The 20,332-nt window shown below is 48.9% G+C and overlaps 1 protein-coding gene across 6 annotated transcripts in view; it reads right to left on the reverse strand.

Annotated features, from left to right (window-relative positions):
• The window catches only part of LOC133344717 (adenylate cyclase type 1-like), a 44,130-nt gene that overhangs the window by 18,584 nt on the left and 5,214 nt on the right, over positions 1 to 20,332 (reverse strand). For 4 of the 6 annotated variants that reach the window (XR_009755367.1, XR_009755368.1, XM_061554814.1 and 1 more), the window contains exons 2-7: positions 9,710 to 9,861; positions 8,559 to 9,117; positions 7,310 to 7,459; positions 3,543 to 3,661; positions 2,620 to 2,731; positions 1,832 to 1,959 (exon numbers count right to left, since the gene is read on the reverse strand). Coding sequence is in view for 4 of the 6 variants with exons in the window: in XM_061554814.1 (XP_061410798.1) it covers positions 1,832 to 1,959; positions 2,620 to 2,731; positions 3,543 to 3,661; positions 7,310 to 7,459; positions 8,559 to 9,117; positions 9,710 to 9,861 (1,220 nt within the window). In the remaining 2 variants the exon portion in view is untranslated. Of the gene's footprint in view, positions 1 to 1,831; positions 1,960 to 2,619; positions 2,732 to 3,542; positions 3,662 to 7,309; positions 7,460 to 8,558; positions 9,311 to 9,709; positions 9,862 to 20,332 lie in introns of those variants that run through there. The other 2 variants (XM_061554816.1, XM_061554815.1) reach the window with 2 other exon arrangements.

Raw genomic sequence — 20,332 nt, forward strand, 5'->3', positions numbered from 1 at the left:
TGCAGATTTTTGTGGTATCAATTCATTCATTTTTATCCTGTTCTTTTTTTTCTATTGTTGAACCATTAAATTGCTTCATCCTGTCGATTGCTTAACTCCCGCTACGGTTGTGAGACCCTCCATCGTAAATGGTCCCCGAAAACTATTTTCTGGTAAAGTTACGAAGTTGTACAAATATTTTTCATATTTTAAAAGAGAAGAACAAACAATAAGAAAGTTTGTTTTTACAAGTTACACTTCAAAGGAAGACAACGAATTCCACAATAAAATCCTGAACGAACTAGTCAATATCATGACTCAAAACCCTAACCACCATCATCACTGGTACAGACACATGGATCTAGAACCAAAAATAACGCAAGCTGCCAGTCCCTCATTTGCGTAGAGATCTAAGCACATTTTGTAATAATTAATTTTAAATCTTAAAACCAGATTTCATCACAACCCAACTCCGTTATTGTTTTTTTTTATCCAATAAAATCGTATGTACCCAATAAGAAACTCATCTCTGCAGCTTCCCCACAATGCCGTGTGGTGATGCCATACAAGAATAACACTGTGGTTTATTTTTTTTTATTTAAAGCTTTCGTGACTATAGGGATTCATATTCTTGGTTCTTTCGGTAAAGTCACGTAGAAGATAAATAATAAAATAATAATACTGTGGTTTATGTTATACGTGAAAGTATCTCTGAGTCTCAATACTATTTGCAAGAGGGTCCTACATTGGGATGTTTGGCCAACTCTATTAACAAGTTAATTTTAGAACTTTCGTGACTGTAGTAAATGATTATTTGGTTCTTTCGGTTAAGTCACGTCTAAAGATAAAATAATAAATTAAATTAAATAATAGCATACGACGTTTCGATTGCAACACAAGCAATCATCATCAGGTATAATGAAATAGCGACATAAAATCTAACCAGAAAACTATAGACAGACATATTAGCAGACAGATATCACCAAGATACATAGAGGGAGCAACACAGGAACCAGAGAGGGGTGATCATCTCTGTGGGGTGGCCTTAAATAGACAGAGGGGGGAGGAGGCAGAGAGAGGGAGGGGGTTAGAGAAAACATTTGCATATCAATGAGTGGTCCAAAAACAAGGTTCTGCAAGTGCGATGACACGGCAAGCAAGTCTGAAAATCAGAAGGACAAACTAAGACTTGCTTGCCGTGTCATCGCACTTGCAGAACCTTGTTTTTGGACCACTCATTGATATGCAAATGTTTTCTCTAACCCCCTCCCTCTCTCTGCCTCCTCCCCCCTCTGTCTATTTAAGGCCACCCCACAGAGATGATCACCCCTCTCTGGTTCCTGTGTTGCTCCCTCTATGTATCTTGGTGATATCTGTCTGCTAATATGTCTGTCTATAGTTTTCTGGTTAGATTTTATGTCGCTATTTCATTATACCTGATGATGATTGCTTGTGTTACAATCGAAACGTCGTATGCTATTATTTAATTTAATTTATTATTTTATCTTTAGACGTGACTTAACCGAAAGAACCAAATAATCTATTAACAAGTGTTTGGATTCACCTGGGAGGGATATCAGAGTACTGGGAGGATATCAGAGTACCTGGAGAAAACTTGCACACAGAAGGGGGATAACACTCAACGGGTCTCGTCCACCACAGATTACTTCACAAACCCACTTGCTGTACTGCCCTATCCTGGCCACCTTGCAGCACAGTGAGTAAAGGAGTATTGATCGCAGTGCGCACGCAGTATTAACCAAGGTCATTCGCCAGGCTCGAACAGCGACGCCGCCGCCGGCCCTACCGCACGCTTGCCGACGCCGGTTGGCATGGTCAACGAAAGACCCACTCGATGGTGTCGATCATGTCGAGGCCCATCTTGACGCAGCAGTGCGCGTGGTCCGTCTTGGCCAGGGCGAGTCCGGACACGCAGTAGTAGCAGTCGCCCAGGATCTTTATCCTGCGGCAGTGGTTCTCCTGCAAAGGGACCGCGACGCGGCCACCACGGCAGAGTCCCCAGATCAATCGCTAACCCAAGCCTGGTTAAACGTCGGGATGAACATTTGAATTCACGTCCTCACTCTCAACCGATTCGAGTGATCGCAGTTGGGCGCGCTCAAGTCGCCGGCTGTGAGTTATGCAACTAGTTTCAAGATGAACTGGTGGGCAGTGTTTTTCCGATGCAAGTAGCATTGGAAAAATAATCCACTTACGGATGAAGGATTATACACACCGTGTCAGTCGTGGAGGTTGCTTGACCATACTTCCCCACACTGGTAAGTGTGGACTGTTGAATGGGGGCAACAAGGCCAGTTCAGATGTCACTCGCCAGTAATGTTTGTCATGGCCGGTAACGGAACTCAGGTTACTAGGTTCTGAGTGCAGAGCCAACACCACTGCCCCACCGCCCCCCCCCCCGAGCATCGTGCGAGCACTCACTCATCTCGAACCTTCTTCTTGTCCACAAAGGCTGCACTTTAAATGTGCACCCGTGCTGCTGAAATTGCCGTTTGTGTTTATTGATTTGACAGTTGAGGAGGGTCACAGGGTGATGACGTCCGACCGCGACAAAGGAACACGCTGGAAGGGAGCAGCTGAGGTGACAGGTTCGTCCTCCGAGCTCGTGAGGTTAATTACCGTGGCGAGCTCGTCGAACTTGCTAAACAGCTCGTTGAGCAGCTTGACGAGCTCCTGCGCCGTGCACTGCGACGCCATCCCGGTGAAGCCCACTATGTCCGCAAACAGGATGCTGAGGAGGAAGGACGCACGCACGCGCGTGCACGCGGGCGACAACGTAAAACAAAACAAGGCAATGGGATCAATAATGGCATTGGTACATTAATAGTCACCAGGTGGCACTGTGGGACAGTCGAATAGAACCATCCGTTTTCCACGACGGTTGCAATACCGTCAAATATATTATTTGAGAACGGCTGCGGGCAGCCACCTTGATCAGCATAAAGTTAGCGGGGATGTTGTGAGGGAGGCATCATTTCTGCGGCATGAATGCACGCGATACTGTGGACTCTGGCTTGGGTTACTCTCTAGAAAAGAGTGGAGGGAGCCAGGGACTGCCTCGCCACAAAACGGTCGCGGCGGTTAGAAAACTTGGCGTGGAGGGAACATTCCATTATTTTCTCATACATTTCGTGTCCTGCCACTGATGTGTTAAATTGGAGCACAATTGTGTCCAAATTTATTATTATTAAAGTCTCATTTATGAAAACGCTCCGTATGCTACTTTTTTTTTCATGTGGTTCTGTACCACCGCCTCGCATGTATGGATTTTCTCCCACGTGTATAATCACTCAACAGAGCTGGCCAAACATCCCAATGTAGGGCCACAGAGCTCAGGCAATTGTTGTCGCTGCCCCTGGCTGCCTTCCCACTCGCCTGCGGTTTTGCTTGCACCTTTTGAATCGAAGTAAACTGTGCGCGTTACAAATTGGCACCTTTCAGGCTTTTTCGTTTTTATATAAAGTTCAGAAAATGTCTATTTCCTGGAAGCTTCAGGGGTAGTCGGAACATCCAGAGCCTGGCAGGGTTTGGGAGGTCTTCACCTGACGTTCTCGTGGCGCTGGATGTACACCTTGTGGAAGATGTGGTTGGGCGGCTTCAGGAAGTCCTGTCGCAGCTCGATGGCAACGTGGCGCGGCAGCAGACTCACCAGCAGCCGCTCCTGTCAGGACAAGGCAGGACAAGTCCACGTCACGCTCGCCGCAGCGTGCGCGACCTTCGCTCCGAGCGGCGGATACTGCCAAGGGTTAGCCACGTATATATACAAAAATAAACACACACGCAGTTGCAGAGCACATGCTCAAAGGCCCAAAAGGCCACGTGGCCAGCAACAAGCAGCACTGCCAAGAGTCGTAAGAGGCAAGAATGCGAAACGCGTTTCTTTCATTGGTCAAGGTCACAAGCGGCAGGGAAATGAGACGATGGGAACGACTGCTGAAGGTAGCTGATGTCCCTGTGAAATATGAAAATCTTCCCGGGAAATTAAAACTCCCGGTTTTTTGTCAGTTGTATAGTAACACACGACGCAAGACAACAGGTCACACGCCACTCTCCCCTCTTTTTGGGAGATATTCTTCTTCCCAAGAGGTGTGCTGGAGTTTTGTCAGCATATGCAAGGGTGGAAGTGGGACAGAATCACTCTGGGGACGCTTATGTGGCAAGCCCATCGAGGCCATTTTTTATACCAAAGGTTGAGTGACGCCCATTATAGGGCACATACTGTATCGAGAAAAGCCATGCCTTTGTCATGATATTTTAAGAATTAACAACAACAATAAGTAGATACTGTGTATATATACTGTGTAGTAATTAAACCAATGTCTAGGTCTTCTATTGGCTGGCTGATACAGAGACGTGGCCAGGGCAGTTCAGTCAGAACACAGGAGAGTTCACACTCCCGCGTGGGAACTTTATAAGAAATAAATAAATAGATGAGCCCTCGATTCCTTCTGGAACGCAGTCACAGGGGTCACATTTTCACTCCTGCCACGGCGCCCCGGGGGCCTTCAGGCCCATTTCCACCACTGAGCGGAGGAGGTGGCCACCCTGGTGACTGTACACGCATGGCCGTTCATGCGCTCAGCTTTTCGGCAAGTCGGTTTTTGTTGTTGTTTGAATCACACGACAAAACCAACGTTGACGGCCAACACAAAACCTTCATCAGCAAGAGCCTGACGAGCAAACCAAAATGAACTGCTGCACATCAGCCTCACGAGTTACGCAGACACATCTCAAATCACCCGATCTTGTACGATCTAGGAAGCCAAGCAGGGTTTCGCCTGCATAGTTCTTGAATTGAATGGGCCACCAGCTATGCACGGGAAGGTGTGATAGGCCGTGGGGCTACAAGTTTCCCCACAGAGGGTCGCGTGTGGCGATGTCTGTAATGCTGTCTTTGCCCCCAAGTCTTCGCTCCCACATCTGCACTGGCCCACCTTCGTCAACCCGCGCTGACCAGAGTGGAGAAGTACGAGCAAATAAATCCCCACAACCCCCACGGAATGGGATGGGGGGGGGGGGCGGCTCATCTCGCAGTAGGTTAGCAAGGGGTGGTACGAGTACGGAGACTTGGTGTTCTTTGTTACTGGTCGTCTTTGCTTTGATTTTTCTGGGAATAGTTTATCCGATGTTCCCACATTAATGTATATTCCCACGACCAGCACCATATGCATGTATGTTTAACTTCTTTTGCACCGTACATAGCCAACCTTGCTAATCGGAGGTGCGGAAGGACAACAAACTAAACACAAAAAGCAGTTCTAAAGAAATGAGTTTTCAATCTATATTTAAAAGTGCATAGCTCCAGCGACTTCCTAATTCGAAAGGAAGAGCATTCCAGACGGCTGCAGAAGCGCATCTGAAAGCGCCACGCGATGCGGTTCCCGCCGTCTTTGTTCGATGGCCGCAGCCAAAAGCCGCTGCTGCTGCGAGGATGACCCGGAGTTCGCGTGATGGTGGTTTATGCACCGATCCCTTCAGAGACGACACAGAGCCTTGTGCTGGTGAGCAACGCAGAGGTTGAGAGTTGGCACAGAATGGCCCCAGCGCCGCTTCACTCGGTCCCTCTCGTGCTGACCACGAGAGGGCGCCGCTCTGGCTGTGTGAAACGAGTCATGGGCAACAACGAGTTGACGTGTGCCGCTTTCCTGTCCCCGAGCTAATCTGGGCGAAGTCCACGAGGCTTGTTTTCTTTAACATGAGGACTCAATTCGCTTCAGCGAGTGTCAACTCCGCTAAACAGGCCAAAGCCCACCAGCCTCTGCTGATTGGCTCCTCATCGGCAGCATCAACCCCGACACCCCACACCCCCCAGTACATCTAAGGCTATCTTTGTCAACACCATGATCATCAGCCTTGGTCAAGTCAATCCACTGCTGAATGAAGGACTCTACAAGCACGCTACCAGCTCTCACGCTCCTGCTCTGTAATAAACCACCATATGAGCACGTGCACACGAGGAAATGTTATCGCTCCATCTGCCCAGTGAATGTGCTCTTGGACCAGTTCATTGAGATCAATAAGTTGTGATGGTCAGCTGACCAAATCATCGAGATCGTCTCAGTGACAGTGAAAGGAAAACGCGTGCCGTTATTTTCACGAGGACGTCCACCGAGGAAACGGAGCGATGAAAACAGGTCGCGCGCAGGCGCTCCCCTTAACAGACTCTTGCGGCCTTCACAGCTGCCCGCTCACAGCACTTGATCCGAGAGTTCGTTCAGGTTACACGGGGGATCTTTGCATTTCATGACATCGCAAGATTGTGAGAGATTGGGGCAGCTCGGGGGATGTAGAGGATTTCATCCAGCAGTGGCTTAACCGTGACCGGAGGCGACGATTCCTACTTTAAATCATCTGCTGTGCAATTCCGCTGGTGTTGTTTCGTCGTGGCTGGGTTCACTGGGCGAGACCACCACACTCCCAACAGCAGGATAAGCTGTTGCACACCGACGAGGCGGCCTGGTAGTAGGAGGAGCCCTTGATCTCCACCGTGCTGGCTCAGCGGCCTGACAGGGGATTATCCACCTAAAGCCACCACGCAATTTTCTTCACGGGGGAATTATTTGTTAAACAAACATGAACCCGACGTCCACCCAAAACCTCCACGTAACAACTTTCTAAATTATGACCCTGCCCCTAGCAATTGCGCCAGAATTCCAATTGGGTGAGTATATACTGCGCAAGGGTGAAGCACACATGCAGGACCAACCAACCTGCTAAAAATATTTAAATGGAATTTACATTTAAATGTATGTTGAACTTCTTTCGCACCATACGTAGCCAACCGTGCTCAACGGAGGTGCGGGCGGGGAAGTGGGGGACAACAAACTAAGCGCAAAACAGATGCACGAAGCCACTTGGATTTCTCTAGAATGGTGCCAAGTGGGCCTGAGCGTGTTGCGTCGTGAAACCAGCGTGTGACCTGTGCGCGAGACGGGTGCGCGACAGGCTGAGGTCGGTGTGAGGGCAATGCGAAGCAAGGATACAGCAGACAAATTAATAATGAGAATAATAACGGTGTGTGGATGGCCAGCGTGAGAACTGTGTGTGTGCATATGAGACCAGTGTGAGATTGGTGTAAGAGTGGGAACGCTAAGTAATGCGTGAGGCAAATATGTGTGAGGCTATTGCGAGTCTGCTGTGCGCAAGACAACTGCGAGTCCGGTATGCGGGAGACCGGCGCGAGTCCGGTGGTGCGGCGTGAGTGCGGTGTACGGTGCAAGTGCAATGGTGCGCTGTGCGGTGTGCGTGGGAGTGCGGTGTACGGTGGGATCACGGTGTACAGTGCGGGTGCGGTATTCATGAGACCAGCCTGTTTCTCGTTCTCATCATCGAGCAGGAGCCGCTGTCGGACGCTCTCCCACGTGCGCCGGAACGTGCTGCGCTGCACGCGCTCCGTGAAGATGCGCACGGCTCCGCCGCAGGCGCACACGCTCACCAGCAGCACCGCGTTCACCAGCAGCTGTTCACGTGCACGCGCGTGAACAAGTGCGTGCGTGCGTGCAGGGAGAGACAGAGAACGGGGGCGAGGGTCGTGTAAGGTCACAGTCGGGGTGTTGAATGTAGATGTGTGCCAGGTGAGTAGCACACCGCGACGCCGTAGACCGGAGGGAATAAAGGCAGGAAAGAGAAGTATGCGGTTCAGTGTCCACAATACATAATCAACCAATTAAAACTACTGAGGAACAAGCAGTTATCCATGAATTATACATATGTATATAAAGCCTGAGCTCAGGAGACACAATTGAGATGTTGCATAATGGATATGAATTTTCAGTGCCTTTGATATCGAGTTGATGTACACAGTGGGAATAGTATTTATTTTATCCAAATTAATGTCTTTGTTTTTATTATAATCATTAGTATGCACTCAAATGCTTGGAATCCCATTCAATATATTCTGAAGCGCATCATTAATGTCTGGAAAAGTAGATGTATTTCCACAAACAATTTAGCTCCACACTAGCAAAACTATGAAGTGAATACACAACAAAAGTTACATTAAATATTAAACGATCGCCGCTCAGGATGTTCAAAATGCTGCCAATTCTGGCTCAATATACAATTTGGGCAAAAAAAAAGTTAAGTACGGTACAAGTTCGCGAATGACATAGGTGTTTTAAACATTGATTTAAGTGAATTACAATTAGCGTGCAATTTAAAAGCAATAAAACAGGGCCTGGGAACCTATGGTCCATGCGGCCCATGAGTTAATTTCATACGGCCCATAGCACATGAGAACTAACGTGTCAAAACAGCCGGCAAACAATATTTCTCGGTCACTGCAAGCATCTTAGCCAGAGTAATCTGGTACTACAGGGACATAGTTCGACCTAGGAACTCTGTGTTTCTAATTTTAAATCGTTCAGTCACCTTTTATTTTTCAGTTTGTCCTGAGCAATCAACACAAACGGTCCTCACGTGATTTATGGCAACTGCAATGTGTGGCCCGTCAATGGTATTTGAAATTGATATTGCACGGTCAGCTAGCAACAGTTATATTGGATGAAGTGCAAAAATTGTATTTAACTCGTTTCATGCAATTGACTACAGCCAGCTACCTTGGGCCAAGCGATCACCGACAAGGAGGCTGCGGTCCACGCGATCACCACCAGGTAGACCACCGCCATTGCGATCCCTCCGAGCAGCACGAGGCGCGAGTGCGCGGGCAGCAGCGTGAGCGTCACGAACGAGACGAGTGCGCCCTGCCATGCGCCCTGCCACGCGCGCACCCGAGCCTCTCCCTGCCGCGGGAACGGGCAGCACGAAAGTGTGAAGGCGAACCCGAGGAGCAGGGCGAATGTCACGACGCACCGCAGCTGCGACCGATGCAGCTGCCTCCTCGTCTTGACGAGTGCCCAGAGTAAGAGGAACGCGGCGCCGAGCACAGAGCTCGAGAAGGCGGCCGCCGCCACCGTCGGCGTGGAGCTCAGCTCCAAGATGGCCACGGCGGCCGTGGCGAGAGCCAGCAACGCTAGGGCCTTGCGCGTCCCCGTCTGATCCAGTCGCAGGTTGTAGTCCTGGAAGAGGCCCTCGAGCTCGGCACAGCCGAAGCCGTCTCCCGGGTCCAGCGCAGCGCGCACGGCCTGTGTAGCTCGGCACCACCTCCACACCAGGCATCTGCGCGTCCCCATGCAGGAAATGTCATCCATCCACGCGCAGCGGTCGCCCCCTCCAGCCTGGTGTGGCTCAATCCGAAAGCCTGGCCATGATCGTCCGAGTGGCCCGGGTAGAGCCCGTCGGTGGCGAGGGTCCCCAGGAAAGCATCATGACCCTGAGTAGCCCAGGCTTACATCCACGTCTCAGATAACTGCTGAGCATCGGGAAGAGAGTGGCAGATGGCAGGTGGAGGGCACAGAGTGAGAAATGTGGGCACGAGGTCAGCACCTCCAGCGCACGGGAGTCACGGGGACTCATCCCATCTCGGTTGCCACGATGGGTTAATATATTTGGTGCTACAAAACATTTTCCATGATCGTGGACATCAGCTTATCTGGAGTGACTTCCTTAAACAATGCCAGAGAAGTCCTTATAATGACACATTGAAAATCTGCACACAGGCATACAGAACCATCACAGCAATGGAGAAAGGATGTGAATGACAGATGGATGGCGAATCATAGAGGACTGAGCATGGATGGAGAACCATGGAGAATGGATGACAAATCAATGAGGATGGATCACGGAGGGCAATTTGTGGATGATGGAGTACCTAGGAGCTGCACCATGGGGGGTGAGTAATCCGTCTGGTGTCGTAGAGCAGAGGCGACGTGGCCGAGTATCCCAGGCCACACTGTCTCTCAGCACGAGGGCAACAGCTCCTAGATGATCACGACCCTCGGTGAGACTCCTCCGAGTCTGGTACTGGCGATTGCAGAAACAGAGTGCACAGTGAGCTGTTTGGACACACGCATCATGCGTAGTGTATTTCTCTAGTCTATTAGTATATCGTGTAACCGTATGTAGTATACGGTGTACCTGTGTGTTGTTTAGTCTACCCCTGTGTATAGTATAACCGTGTGGAGTGCATGGTGTACAGGCTACATACTGTGCGAAAGAAGATAACAGACATACGAGCGTTCTTTCTACGACAATTTGCAATAACGAAAATTTTGAATTGAGACCCATCTGTTTACAAAACGAGTAACATGTTCTTTTTTCGAGCAGAGGCCGATCGATAAATATGCGTGCCGTGTTGGTAGGGGGCAACAAGGTGGCCCGCATCTGTTGACCAGCTGTGCTGCGTGCCCCGCGTGTCTCGTGGTGTGGGGGGAGCAGGGCCTCGTGGTGGCACTCTAGTGATAGTTTATCGTCCATCCAAACCAAATCCTGCATCCCTACCAAATCTAGCCGAGATTCTCTCCTTAATCGGAATGGAATCTCCTCATAGGCGACTTCAATATACGTGTTGATGTCGACTCACCAGTCGAATCAGAACTTCAATCTATCTTAAGTCCCTTCGACTTCACCCAACATGTTCAAGGACCCACCCATTGAGGAGGACACACTCTGGACTTGGTGTGTTCTCACGGCTTCCCAACCACCACCTTCTCTGTTACCAATGCTGCCATTTCCGATTGCAATCTAATCTGTCTTGATCTTGATCTACCCCGCCCTGCTCCTCCTCCACAAAACAGCTACTCATTCCGTCTATTTCCCCTGCTGTGCTCAAACAGTTTTTATCCAGTACTCCCCTCACTCAGGAGGTGGACCTCCCAGCCGAAGAGGGTGTCGAATTATACAATTCAACACTACACAACATTCTCAACCAACTATCTCCACTACGAACACGCACAACCACTGCTCTACTGCCCTCCCCTTGGTACTCCGCTGAACTAAGGGAGAAAATAAATCTCCCCCGAAGGTCAGTGTAAGTGGAGGAAGACTAGCCTCGAAGTGCACTACCAAATCTATAAGGACCAACTCAACATTATTTCACACGTTGGTTAAATTGTCCAAATCCACCTAGTTAGCCGGTCGCCTGCCACTAACTAACAACAACCCCAGGACCTTGTTTTCCACTGTCCACCAGCTTTTAGTAAGAAAAAATTACCTAACCCCCCCCCCCCTCATCCACTGCCATTTGTAACTCCATTCAAAGGTTCTTTACGAAGAAAATCTACACCATTCGCTCCCACACACACACACTCTTTGCCATCAATTCCCCTACTGCTGGTTGCATCCTCTTCTAGGTTTACAGGCTCTCCATTGTCAGTTTTTACTTCCATCACCAACACTGAACTCATTCATCTTATTGAAGACTCCCACCCCACTCTCTGCCCACCTGATCCCTTTCCAGCAGACTCCTCCGAGACAACTTCCTGCCAATTATCCCCTTCGTTCTCAGCATTTTTAACCAGTCTCTCAACACGGGCATCATTCCAACCAGTTTCACAACATCTGCTCTCACACCTTTTCCAAAAAATCCTGGCTTAGATCGGGGTGATCTCTCCAACCTTCGCCCCATCTTCAATCTCTCATTTCTTTCAAAAGTCCTTGAACGTGCTGTAGAGCACCGCATAACCGCTCATTTGACATCCAAAGACCTTCTGGACCATTTTCAATCAGCCTTCCGAGCGGACCACAGTACGGAAACAGCATTTGTTTCTGGTCGTGAATGACCTCCTTCAGTTGGCTGACAAGGGACTGGTGCACTCGTCTTTCTCGATCTTAGCGCTGCATTTGACTCAATCGGTCATGGAATTCTTCTCCATCGTCTTGAAACTTTGATGGGAATTTCAGCACTGATTTGGCTTCACACCTTTTTAACAACCAGAACCCAATGTTTCGCAAAATGGCTTCACATCAACCGTCGATCCAGTTCTGTATGGTGTCCCGCAGGCCTCTGTCCTTGGACCCCTACTTTTTAATATATATTTAACATCTTTGGGTTCACTCATCAAGCATCTTGGACCAACGTATCATTGCTACACAGACGATACACAGAGATATTCCATCTCCCTCCCAAATCCACTACAGCTGACCTAAAACTCACCACCTCACTATCATAAATAAAGTTATGGCTGAATCAGAACTACCTGCAACTCAACATAACCAAAATCAATATTTTACTCAACGGATCTCCAAAACATTTGGTTTCCTATGAGGCGTTTAAACTGGACATTGACAATGTAGCCACTTGTCCCGTGAAAGTGGTTAATAACCCTGACGTTGTGTTTAACTATTTGCTCTCCTTCAATGCACACATTTCCAACGTGGTCCAAATCTCCTTCTTCCACCTTAGAAACATTGCCTGCTTACGCCACATTCTGTCACCTACTGACCTAGAACGACGAGTGCACACCCCCTTGTCTTCTCTCGTATTGATAATTATATATCTATAGATTGTATATCTCCTTCAATGCACACATTTCTATATATTTACCCAAGAATGTCAGCGTGTAACGCGCGTGACATCACTCTACATCGAACAGCCCCCCTCATTAATAATCATGAACAGGTGACGTCCTCCAAATGGACACCCCCCTCATTAATAATAATTAGCGGGTGACGTCACTCCACATGGGGGGGGCGAGGCGCCTCCTCCCCCCTCCTCGGCGTCAACTTACAACCCTCACTACAAAGGCAGAACCCTCAAGTCACGCGATCTCCGTAACGCTATTGAGACATAAAAGTAAAAAGGACGTCATGATGAACAAGGGATTATAACCTTAAAATTAAATAAGTCTGTGTCACCGCGCCCTTACAAATTGCACACGAATGGATGCAATGAATATCACGACGCGGTCTGCTTTTCGCTTGCAAGTATCAGATTTACTGCAATACACCCGTTCTTGGACGGGTAAAAGGCTAGTCTATAGAGAATTATATAGATACTGTAATTATATAGATAATTATCTCTCGTATTATCATTTTTGGCAACGCTCTGTTACTCGCGGTTATAACCAAGGTCTTGGGCCGACTGCAGTTGGTCCAGAATGCGGCCGCCAGGATGCTCACGCGAACCTCATTCCGCGAGCACATTATACCCCTATAATAACATTATACCCCTATAATAACATTATACCCCTATAATAACATTATACCCCTCTAATAACATTATACCCCTATAATAACATCTCTGCATTGGCTTCCGATAAAAATGTAGGGTCCAATTTTACGTGTTGCTGCTAACATACAAGGGCCTTAAATGGCCTTGCACCATTTTACATTCCACAGCTGATTCACTCGCACGTGCCGTCATGACCTCTACGATCCGCTCATTATATCTGCTCCACGTGTCGAAAGCTAGACTCTGCACCTGGGGTGATCGGGCCTTTGCATGCGCTGCGCCAAGACGATGGAACGCCTTGCCACCTGTGGTGAGACAGCGAGGTCAATCCCCTTGTTTCGGTCTTCCCTAACGACTCACCTGTTTCGCCTGGCCTACACTTCAAATGTATGACCAGTGGACTCTGCACTATAGTCCATGAGCCCAGACCAAAAAAATTACGTATTGGTACCACCTGAGGTGGCAAAGTCTAGTAATGATATTTGTAATCCTCCATGTGTGTGGGCCATATTCTGATATGATAACCTCTGCGGAGTGGCAGCTTAGTTGTAGTTACCATGACTTTTATACCCATACCCTATGACAGGCATCTGGAACGATGTAATGGGCATTATTACTGAAAAACTACCTAGACCAAAGCCAGTTAGGTCACAAACTGGTCTTGATTGGTTTAAATACACAATGAAAACACAGGATAATAAGGAATACCATAGTGAGGTAAATAACTACTTGACTTTCGCATATACTTAGTAAATGATACATGTGTAGGACTTGAAATCATGCGCCACGCGTTCTGTTGCTATGCAAGCGAGCAACGTACAGTGGGGGGCATCTGAGGACACGGTTGTTGTTGTCGTGGCATTAAGAGACGCGACAGGTGTTAGGGGTGACTAAGGACGCAGGCTGGTGATTGGTCAGGAGGGTGAGTGGTTAATGACCGACGCCGGCCTGGCGGCAATAACATGGTCACGTGAGGCTGGGGGCCTGGGGGCGTGTAGCAAAGCGGGGGATGGAGTAATTGATTGGGACTGATTGGTGTGGGGATATAGGGCACAGCGTAACGGAGAGACGAGAGTCTTGGTTGGGATTGGAGCTGGAGCGGTTGGTGCCCGGGAGAGAGACGGAGCAGCAGTGAGCAGGGATAGGTACGATAAGGATAGAGAGAACACAGTGTACGGTAGAGTAGATAGAGAGAACACAGTGTACGGTAGAAGTGGATAGAGAGAACGCAGTGTACGGTAGTAGTGGATAGAGAGGATACAGTGTACGGTAGAAACGGGGAGACATGGAGTGTTGTTAATGGCGAGTTGTGCATCGGAGCGAACGGAGAGACACGGAGCGATGATGAGGAGGCGTGAACTCTACGCATGAATAAACGAGACGAGAAAGACAACGAGAGTACGAGTCCTACAACTGGTGTTAGAAGTGATTGAAAGAACTACGCCGATATGTCAAAGAAAGTTGCGAAGAAGAAGAAGAACTTGCCAGCGGCCTCGTCGGCCGACAGCAGCTATGCGGACGTGATACCTCCATCGGGAATGGAGGCTCCCGCTTCCCCGGGGGACGCGACTGATGGGGCGCCGCCGTGTGACGAGGGCGACCCGAACGACGATGACGAACCAAGCCCGCCTCACGTATGCGATGGCTGAGTGGGCGGCCAACATGATGGCGCTCGCGAAGGAGTTCGAAAAAGATACGAGAGGCGCCGACGGGATCGGACCAGCCGCCGCACGAGCCTGCGACACCAGCGGTGGCCGGCGGCGCAGCTGTGTCTCCCGCTACGCCAGGAGCGAAGCCGGACGCCAATGAGGCACCGGGGTTGCCGACTCCGAGCTCACGGCGCCGGCTGCACGAACCAGTAGTGTGCGCCGGCGTGGCCGGAGTAAATCGGAGGGACCGGGGTCGCTGGCAGCGGTGGCGGCAGTGGCTGCTCGCGAGCCTGCCTCGCCACCCTGCGGACGAGCTACGAGTACGGGCGTCGAGGACGCTTCGCACGGGACTGCTGGAGACGGAGAGGCGTCTTCCCGTGGTCATCAGGAGACTACAGCCACGGATTTTTCCCATCCCAGGACTATCAGGCGAGTCGTGACACATTTAAAATACAGCCGTATCCTTCCCATCACCCATCCACGACACCACACACTGTAAATTTCGCACAGTAATGCTGTATGGGGAACGTTAGTTTATCGCGTTTTTGTACCGCGCCGAGTTCGTCGGATGTGGTGGCGTTGTTCAAGGGGTACAGATTGGAGTAATTGTCGTTACGGGGGCTTCAGCGACCCTCTTTTCTTAGAAATTCTTGTTAGTTGCCAACCTCGCAAAAACAAAAAAAATTAACTAGAGGATGCTACGTATATTGTGACAAATGGGGGCAGTTGAGAAAATTGGCTCACGTGCTTGTAACAATTTAAGTTGGGATGGTGTGTGTAACGGGATACATTTTGTTTAATCAGTTCTGGCCGTGCCATGTTGTTGGGCACAGATTTTTTTGCAAAAGATGCCAATTCATATTTCGAGTGAAAGGGAACGGTTGAAATTGCCATCGGGAAAATGCCTTAAATTTTTGGAAACTCCATCTAAATGTGCTACGATGATTGGGGCGACGATTGTAACAATGATGACGTTGATTGTGCCGACGATGACGATGATGTTAACAATGATGACGATGATTGTGCCGACGATGACGGCGATGACGATGATTGCGCCGATGAGGACGATGATGTTAACGATAGTGACGATGATTGTGCCGATAAGGACGATGATGTTCACGATGATGACTATGATGTTGAGTGAGCAACGGGTGTGGTTATTAATTCATTTAAGTGTGGTTAGTCGAACAGTGCGTGTTCCGCCTGCGACGCTGAAGCGCGTGCCTTTGCGCTTGAAAGTGCCTGTTTTTGGATAACTGGGAGAAAAGAGTACATTGTTGACACCATCAAACGCCGTGGCACGGATGCCCTCCTTGGCCTGGAGTTTTTACGATGGTGCGGGAAAATTGCGAGCTATTTATATAAATTGTCAAATAAAAAGGGTATACGTTAAAAGGAATACGAATAGAAGGAAAGAAAAAAGGAATACGAATAAAAGGGTCACGAGTCGGTTGTTATTTAAAAAGGGAATACGTTACGTTAAAAAGGGAATACGTTAGAGTGAGTTATTTAAAAAAAGGAATACGTTAGATCATACATTGGCTGCGCAGAACTCAGATTGGGTTGCGTGCTTGGCAGCGAGCGAAGGGAATGCGCTGCTGCAGTGTGACGAGGAACCAGAATGGTTCTGGGATTTGTGATGTATGCGTGCTTAGCAGCGGACGTAGGAAGTATGTTACCGCAGTGTTACGAGGAACCGGAGTGGTTCTGGGATTTGTAAGGTATTGATGATTTGACATCCGAGCAGGGGACGCGTCTCCGTAAGCTGCTTTTGAAATTTTCATAACGTCTTTAGCTCAGGGAAATATGGTGTCGGTCGCGCGTCCCTATTGAAACATCACCGGATTGCAGTGGGAATCATGTTTATTTACCTGACGACGTCATTGTGTTTGTAAGAATTTTGAGGCAAAATTGCAACGGTTGTGAACTGTGTTGGCTGGATACGCGACGCTAATTTGAAATTTAAACCCAAATATGCCATTTTGTTGAGAACGCCTGTTAAGTATTGGGTCATGTTGTCAGCGCGGCGGGAGTGCCACTGACCAGGTGGAAAACGAGTTGGGTACGCACGTGGCCAATGCCGGAAACAATATCAGAAGTGCGTAGCTTCATGGAAATTGCGTCATACTACCGTCGATTTGGTTGATTTTTTTGTTACGATTGCGAGGTCACTGCATACGCTGCCGCTAAGGGTGAAAAGTTTATATGGGATGATGAGGAACAGCGTTCGTAGAAACGCTTCGGAACGCGTTAGCAGACGCACTGCTGCTCGGATATCTAGATTTTGAAGAGATGGTTGTTATTGCGGGGATAATCGATGGATTGGAAAGAGTCATTGCATACGGCAGCCGTGTGCTGTCTGCCGGCAGAGCAAGAATGTTGTGTATCGCGCAGAGAATTGTTGGCGATTATATGCTTCATGCAGTTGTTTAGACCATGTTTGTTAGGATATCGTGTTGCTGAAATTTTGTATTGTGGTACCATTGTGCTTGAGGGTAAAACTTATTCACGATGCGCGCGAGTGTTGATGCACTTGGGGGTAAAGGTAACCATTGACTTGGGTAACGATTTTACTGGCCGGAATTGCATAACGATGTTCATTGTACGCAAAGCATGTAACGGGTGCGCGCGAGAGGCGCCGGCGCGACGATATCGGGTGCCGTTGCGAGCACCGGTGGGTTAACTGGGTAACACGAAGCGGAGGCAGGCGGTTAACGGGCGCCTGCACGGTATATAGCCTCCGCGGGAACCATGGCAAGTGAGAGACAGGGCCGGGTTATATTGTCCGATGGTGCCAGTGGGCACGTCACAGAAATTTTATCGGCCCTGGCAGGGTCCCGTCGAGTTGTGGAAATTTGTATGGACCAGAGTATGAGGATTCGGTGGGGTCGCCGATGGTGGCATGTTCACCCGTCGGGGTTAAAGAAATATGTCGTGCCTTATGATGCGTCATCTCCCATCCCGGAACGGCCTGTATTGGATGTGTCCGACGAGCGTACTGTGCGGCGACGGGAGAACGCACCTCAGCAGTCTACTCCCCGTGTGTCTGCAGGATCGCCATTTTTGAGTCAGGAAACACCCCGGGACACACGCGACCACGTTGGGGTCTCATCGAGGAATGGCCGGTGTAACGAAGATGGGCGCCGCACTCACGGACAGAGATGCCCTGCCCCTATTCAGTCGAGCCGGGGTGATGGACCGGCCGCAGGATCCCGCTCAAGAAGATTGACTTTTTTATAAAATTTGGGAGACATGGACTTTGGGGGGATCACGTGCATTGTTGGGTTGTGTGTTGCCGCGTGGCGCGTTGTGTTTAGCCGGGACAGCTAACTTTTTCAACAGGGGGGGGGGTGATGTAGGACTTGAAATCATGCGCCACGCATTCTGTTGCTATGCAAGCGAACAGCGTACAGTGGGGGGCATCTGAGGACACGGTTGTTGTTGTCGTGGCATTAAGAGACGCGACAGGTGTTAGGGGTGACTGAGGACGCAGGCCTGTGATTGGTCAGGAGGGTGAGTGGCTAATGACCGGCGCCGGCCTGGCGGCAATCAGGGGCGGTTTCTTCATTAGGGCGATTGGGCGACGCACCACCAATGTCATTCAACCACAGAGTCACGCGAGCCGTCACTGTAAGCCTCTGGATATAGTCCAATCAGCGTCATGTCACGTTCTGTGGAGTACCGCCTCTTTTTTGGCGATTTCACTACGGCTGAGAATCGCCCCGAGTGGCCCCATAGACTTACATTCAAAGATGTTTTTTTTCGAACGGGGATGCTGCAATGCATTCTCTATGGCTTCCGGGAGGGCATGCACTAACGTGCTTACGTCATCATACGTGCTAACGTCATCATACGTAAGCACGTTTCATCCAACAATATAATTTATCGCTACCTAGTGGAATCTTTAATAAAATAAACTTGAGTGGTTTGTTTTAATAGTGAGTATATAAACAAACAAGATGTATTGTAAGAGTCACTTTATTTTTCATTAATATTAAAGAAGTGAAGTTGCCTTTACATGCTTAAGCTGTTAATTTATTCATTGTATGGGTGGACCTTATCCTTATCAATCATCCAGACATTTGCCCCCCCTGAGAGATTTTACAGGAGCCGCCACTGGCGGCAATAACATGGTCACGTGAGCCTGGGGGCGAATAGCAAAGCGGGGGATGGAGTAATTGATTGGGACTGATTGGTGCGGGGATATAGGGCACAGCGTAATGGAGAGACGAGAGTCTTGGTTGGGATTGGAGCTGGAGCAGTTGGTGCCTGGGAGAGAGATGGAGCAGCAGTGAGCAGGGATAGGTACGATAAGGATAGAGAGAACACAGTGTACGGTAGAGTAGATAGAGAGAACACAGTGTACGGTAGCAGTAGATAGAGAGAACGCGGTGTACGGTAGTAGTGGATAGAGATAATGCAGTGTACGGTAGTAGTGGATAGAGAGGATACAGTGTACGGTAGAAACGGGGAGACATGGAGTATTGTTAATGGCGAGTTGTGCATCGGAGCGAACGGAGAGACACGGAGCGATGATGAGGAGGTGTGAACTCTACACGTGAATAAACGAGACGAGAAAGACAACGAGAGTACGAGTCCTACACATGTAATCCCATGTATATTGTTAGTGATGGGTATATGTGAAGAAGGTAACATTATTGTTATCAAGCTCTGTGTGTACTTAGATGGTGTTAACAAGGGTAACCAAGTCCAGAATCACCACACTGTGCATCAATGTATACTGCTACTACCACAGTAATACCATCAGAATCACCACCCTGTGTCACTCATGAAACTGCTCGTCGAACTTGTCATCTGACTCCCCGAGTTCAAAGTCAGGTTCTGGATCATCCTGCAGTTTTTGTTTACTGCAGGTCTGTAACCTGCACATGTCTGTGCATGTCAGTCCATTTGACAGGCACGTGCAGCTTGGCATTTTGCATGAACGCACACACTTGCATGCTAGCAGTTCCAAGACCACATCTGGTGCGGGTGGGGAGCACATCCAGTAAATGGCCAGCTTGCCATCATCGTCTGTCCATCCATACTCAGTAGGGCTTGGCACCATAGCCTGCAGACAGCACTTCCAGATTGCTGCCTGATAGTTGGCTCGTTGAACATGCATGAAGAGTCAGTCTCTACATGGTGGCAGCTGGCTAGACTCAACTTTCGATTTAAAGCTTTCGTGACTGCAGGGATTCATCTTCTTGGTTCTTTCGGTAAAGTCACGTAGAAGGGAAATAATAAAATAATAAAAATAAAACATAAGAAACGTCGTGAGAATTATTTTATTATGTTTTATTTTTATTATTTTATTACTTCCCTTCTACGTGACTTTACCGAAAGAACCAAGAAGATGGACTCAACTTATCCCCTTTTGGTTTCAGATGAGCTGGTAGCGCAGTTCGTTCACCTCACCAGTGCTGCTATTAGCAACATACATGCGACAGGTGAACTGCTCAATTTTCTGGAACAGCTCATCACTCACATTCCATGACTGCCCCAGTCGACTGAAAGTCTCTTGGCAGGAAGTGTCCTTTCTCAGCATCTTCAGGGCATTCAGCTTCCTTCGACCGGCGAATGCACTGACAGTGGCGCAGCCTGTGACGGCGTGTAAGCCAATTAGGCTGTCACAGATGCTGTCTCCAAGTGACCTTGCCAGTTTGCTGATATC

The sequence above is a fragment of the Lethenteron reissneri genome, chromosome 20 (assembly GCF_015708825.2).
Source record: "Lethenteron reissneri isolate LAM-NWPU_2019-01 chromosome 20, ASM1570882v1, whole genome shotgun sequence".
Taxonomy (NCBI): Eukaryota; Metazoa; Chordata; class Hyperoartia; order Petromyzontiformes; family Petromyzontidae; genus Lethenteron; species Lethenteron reissneri.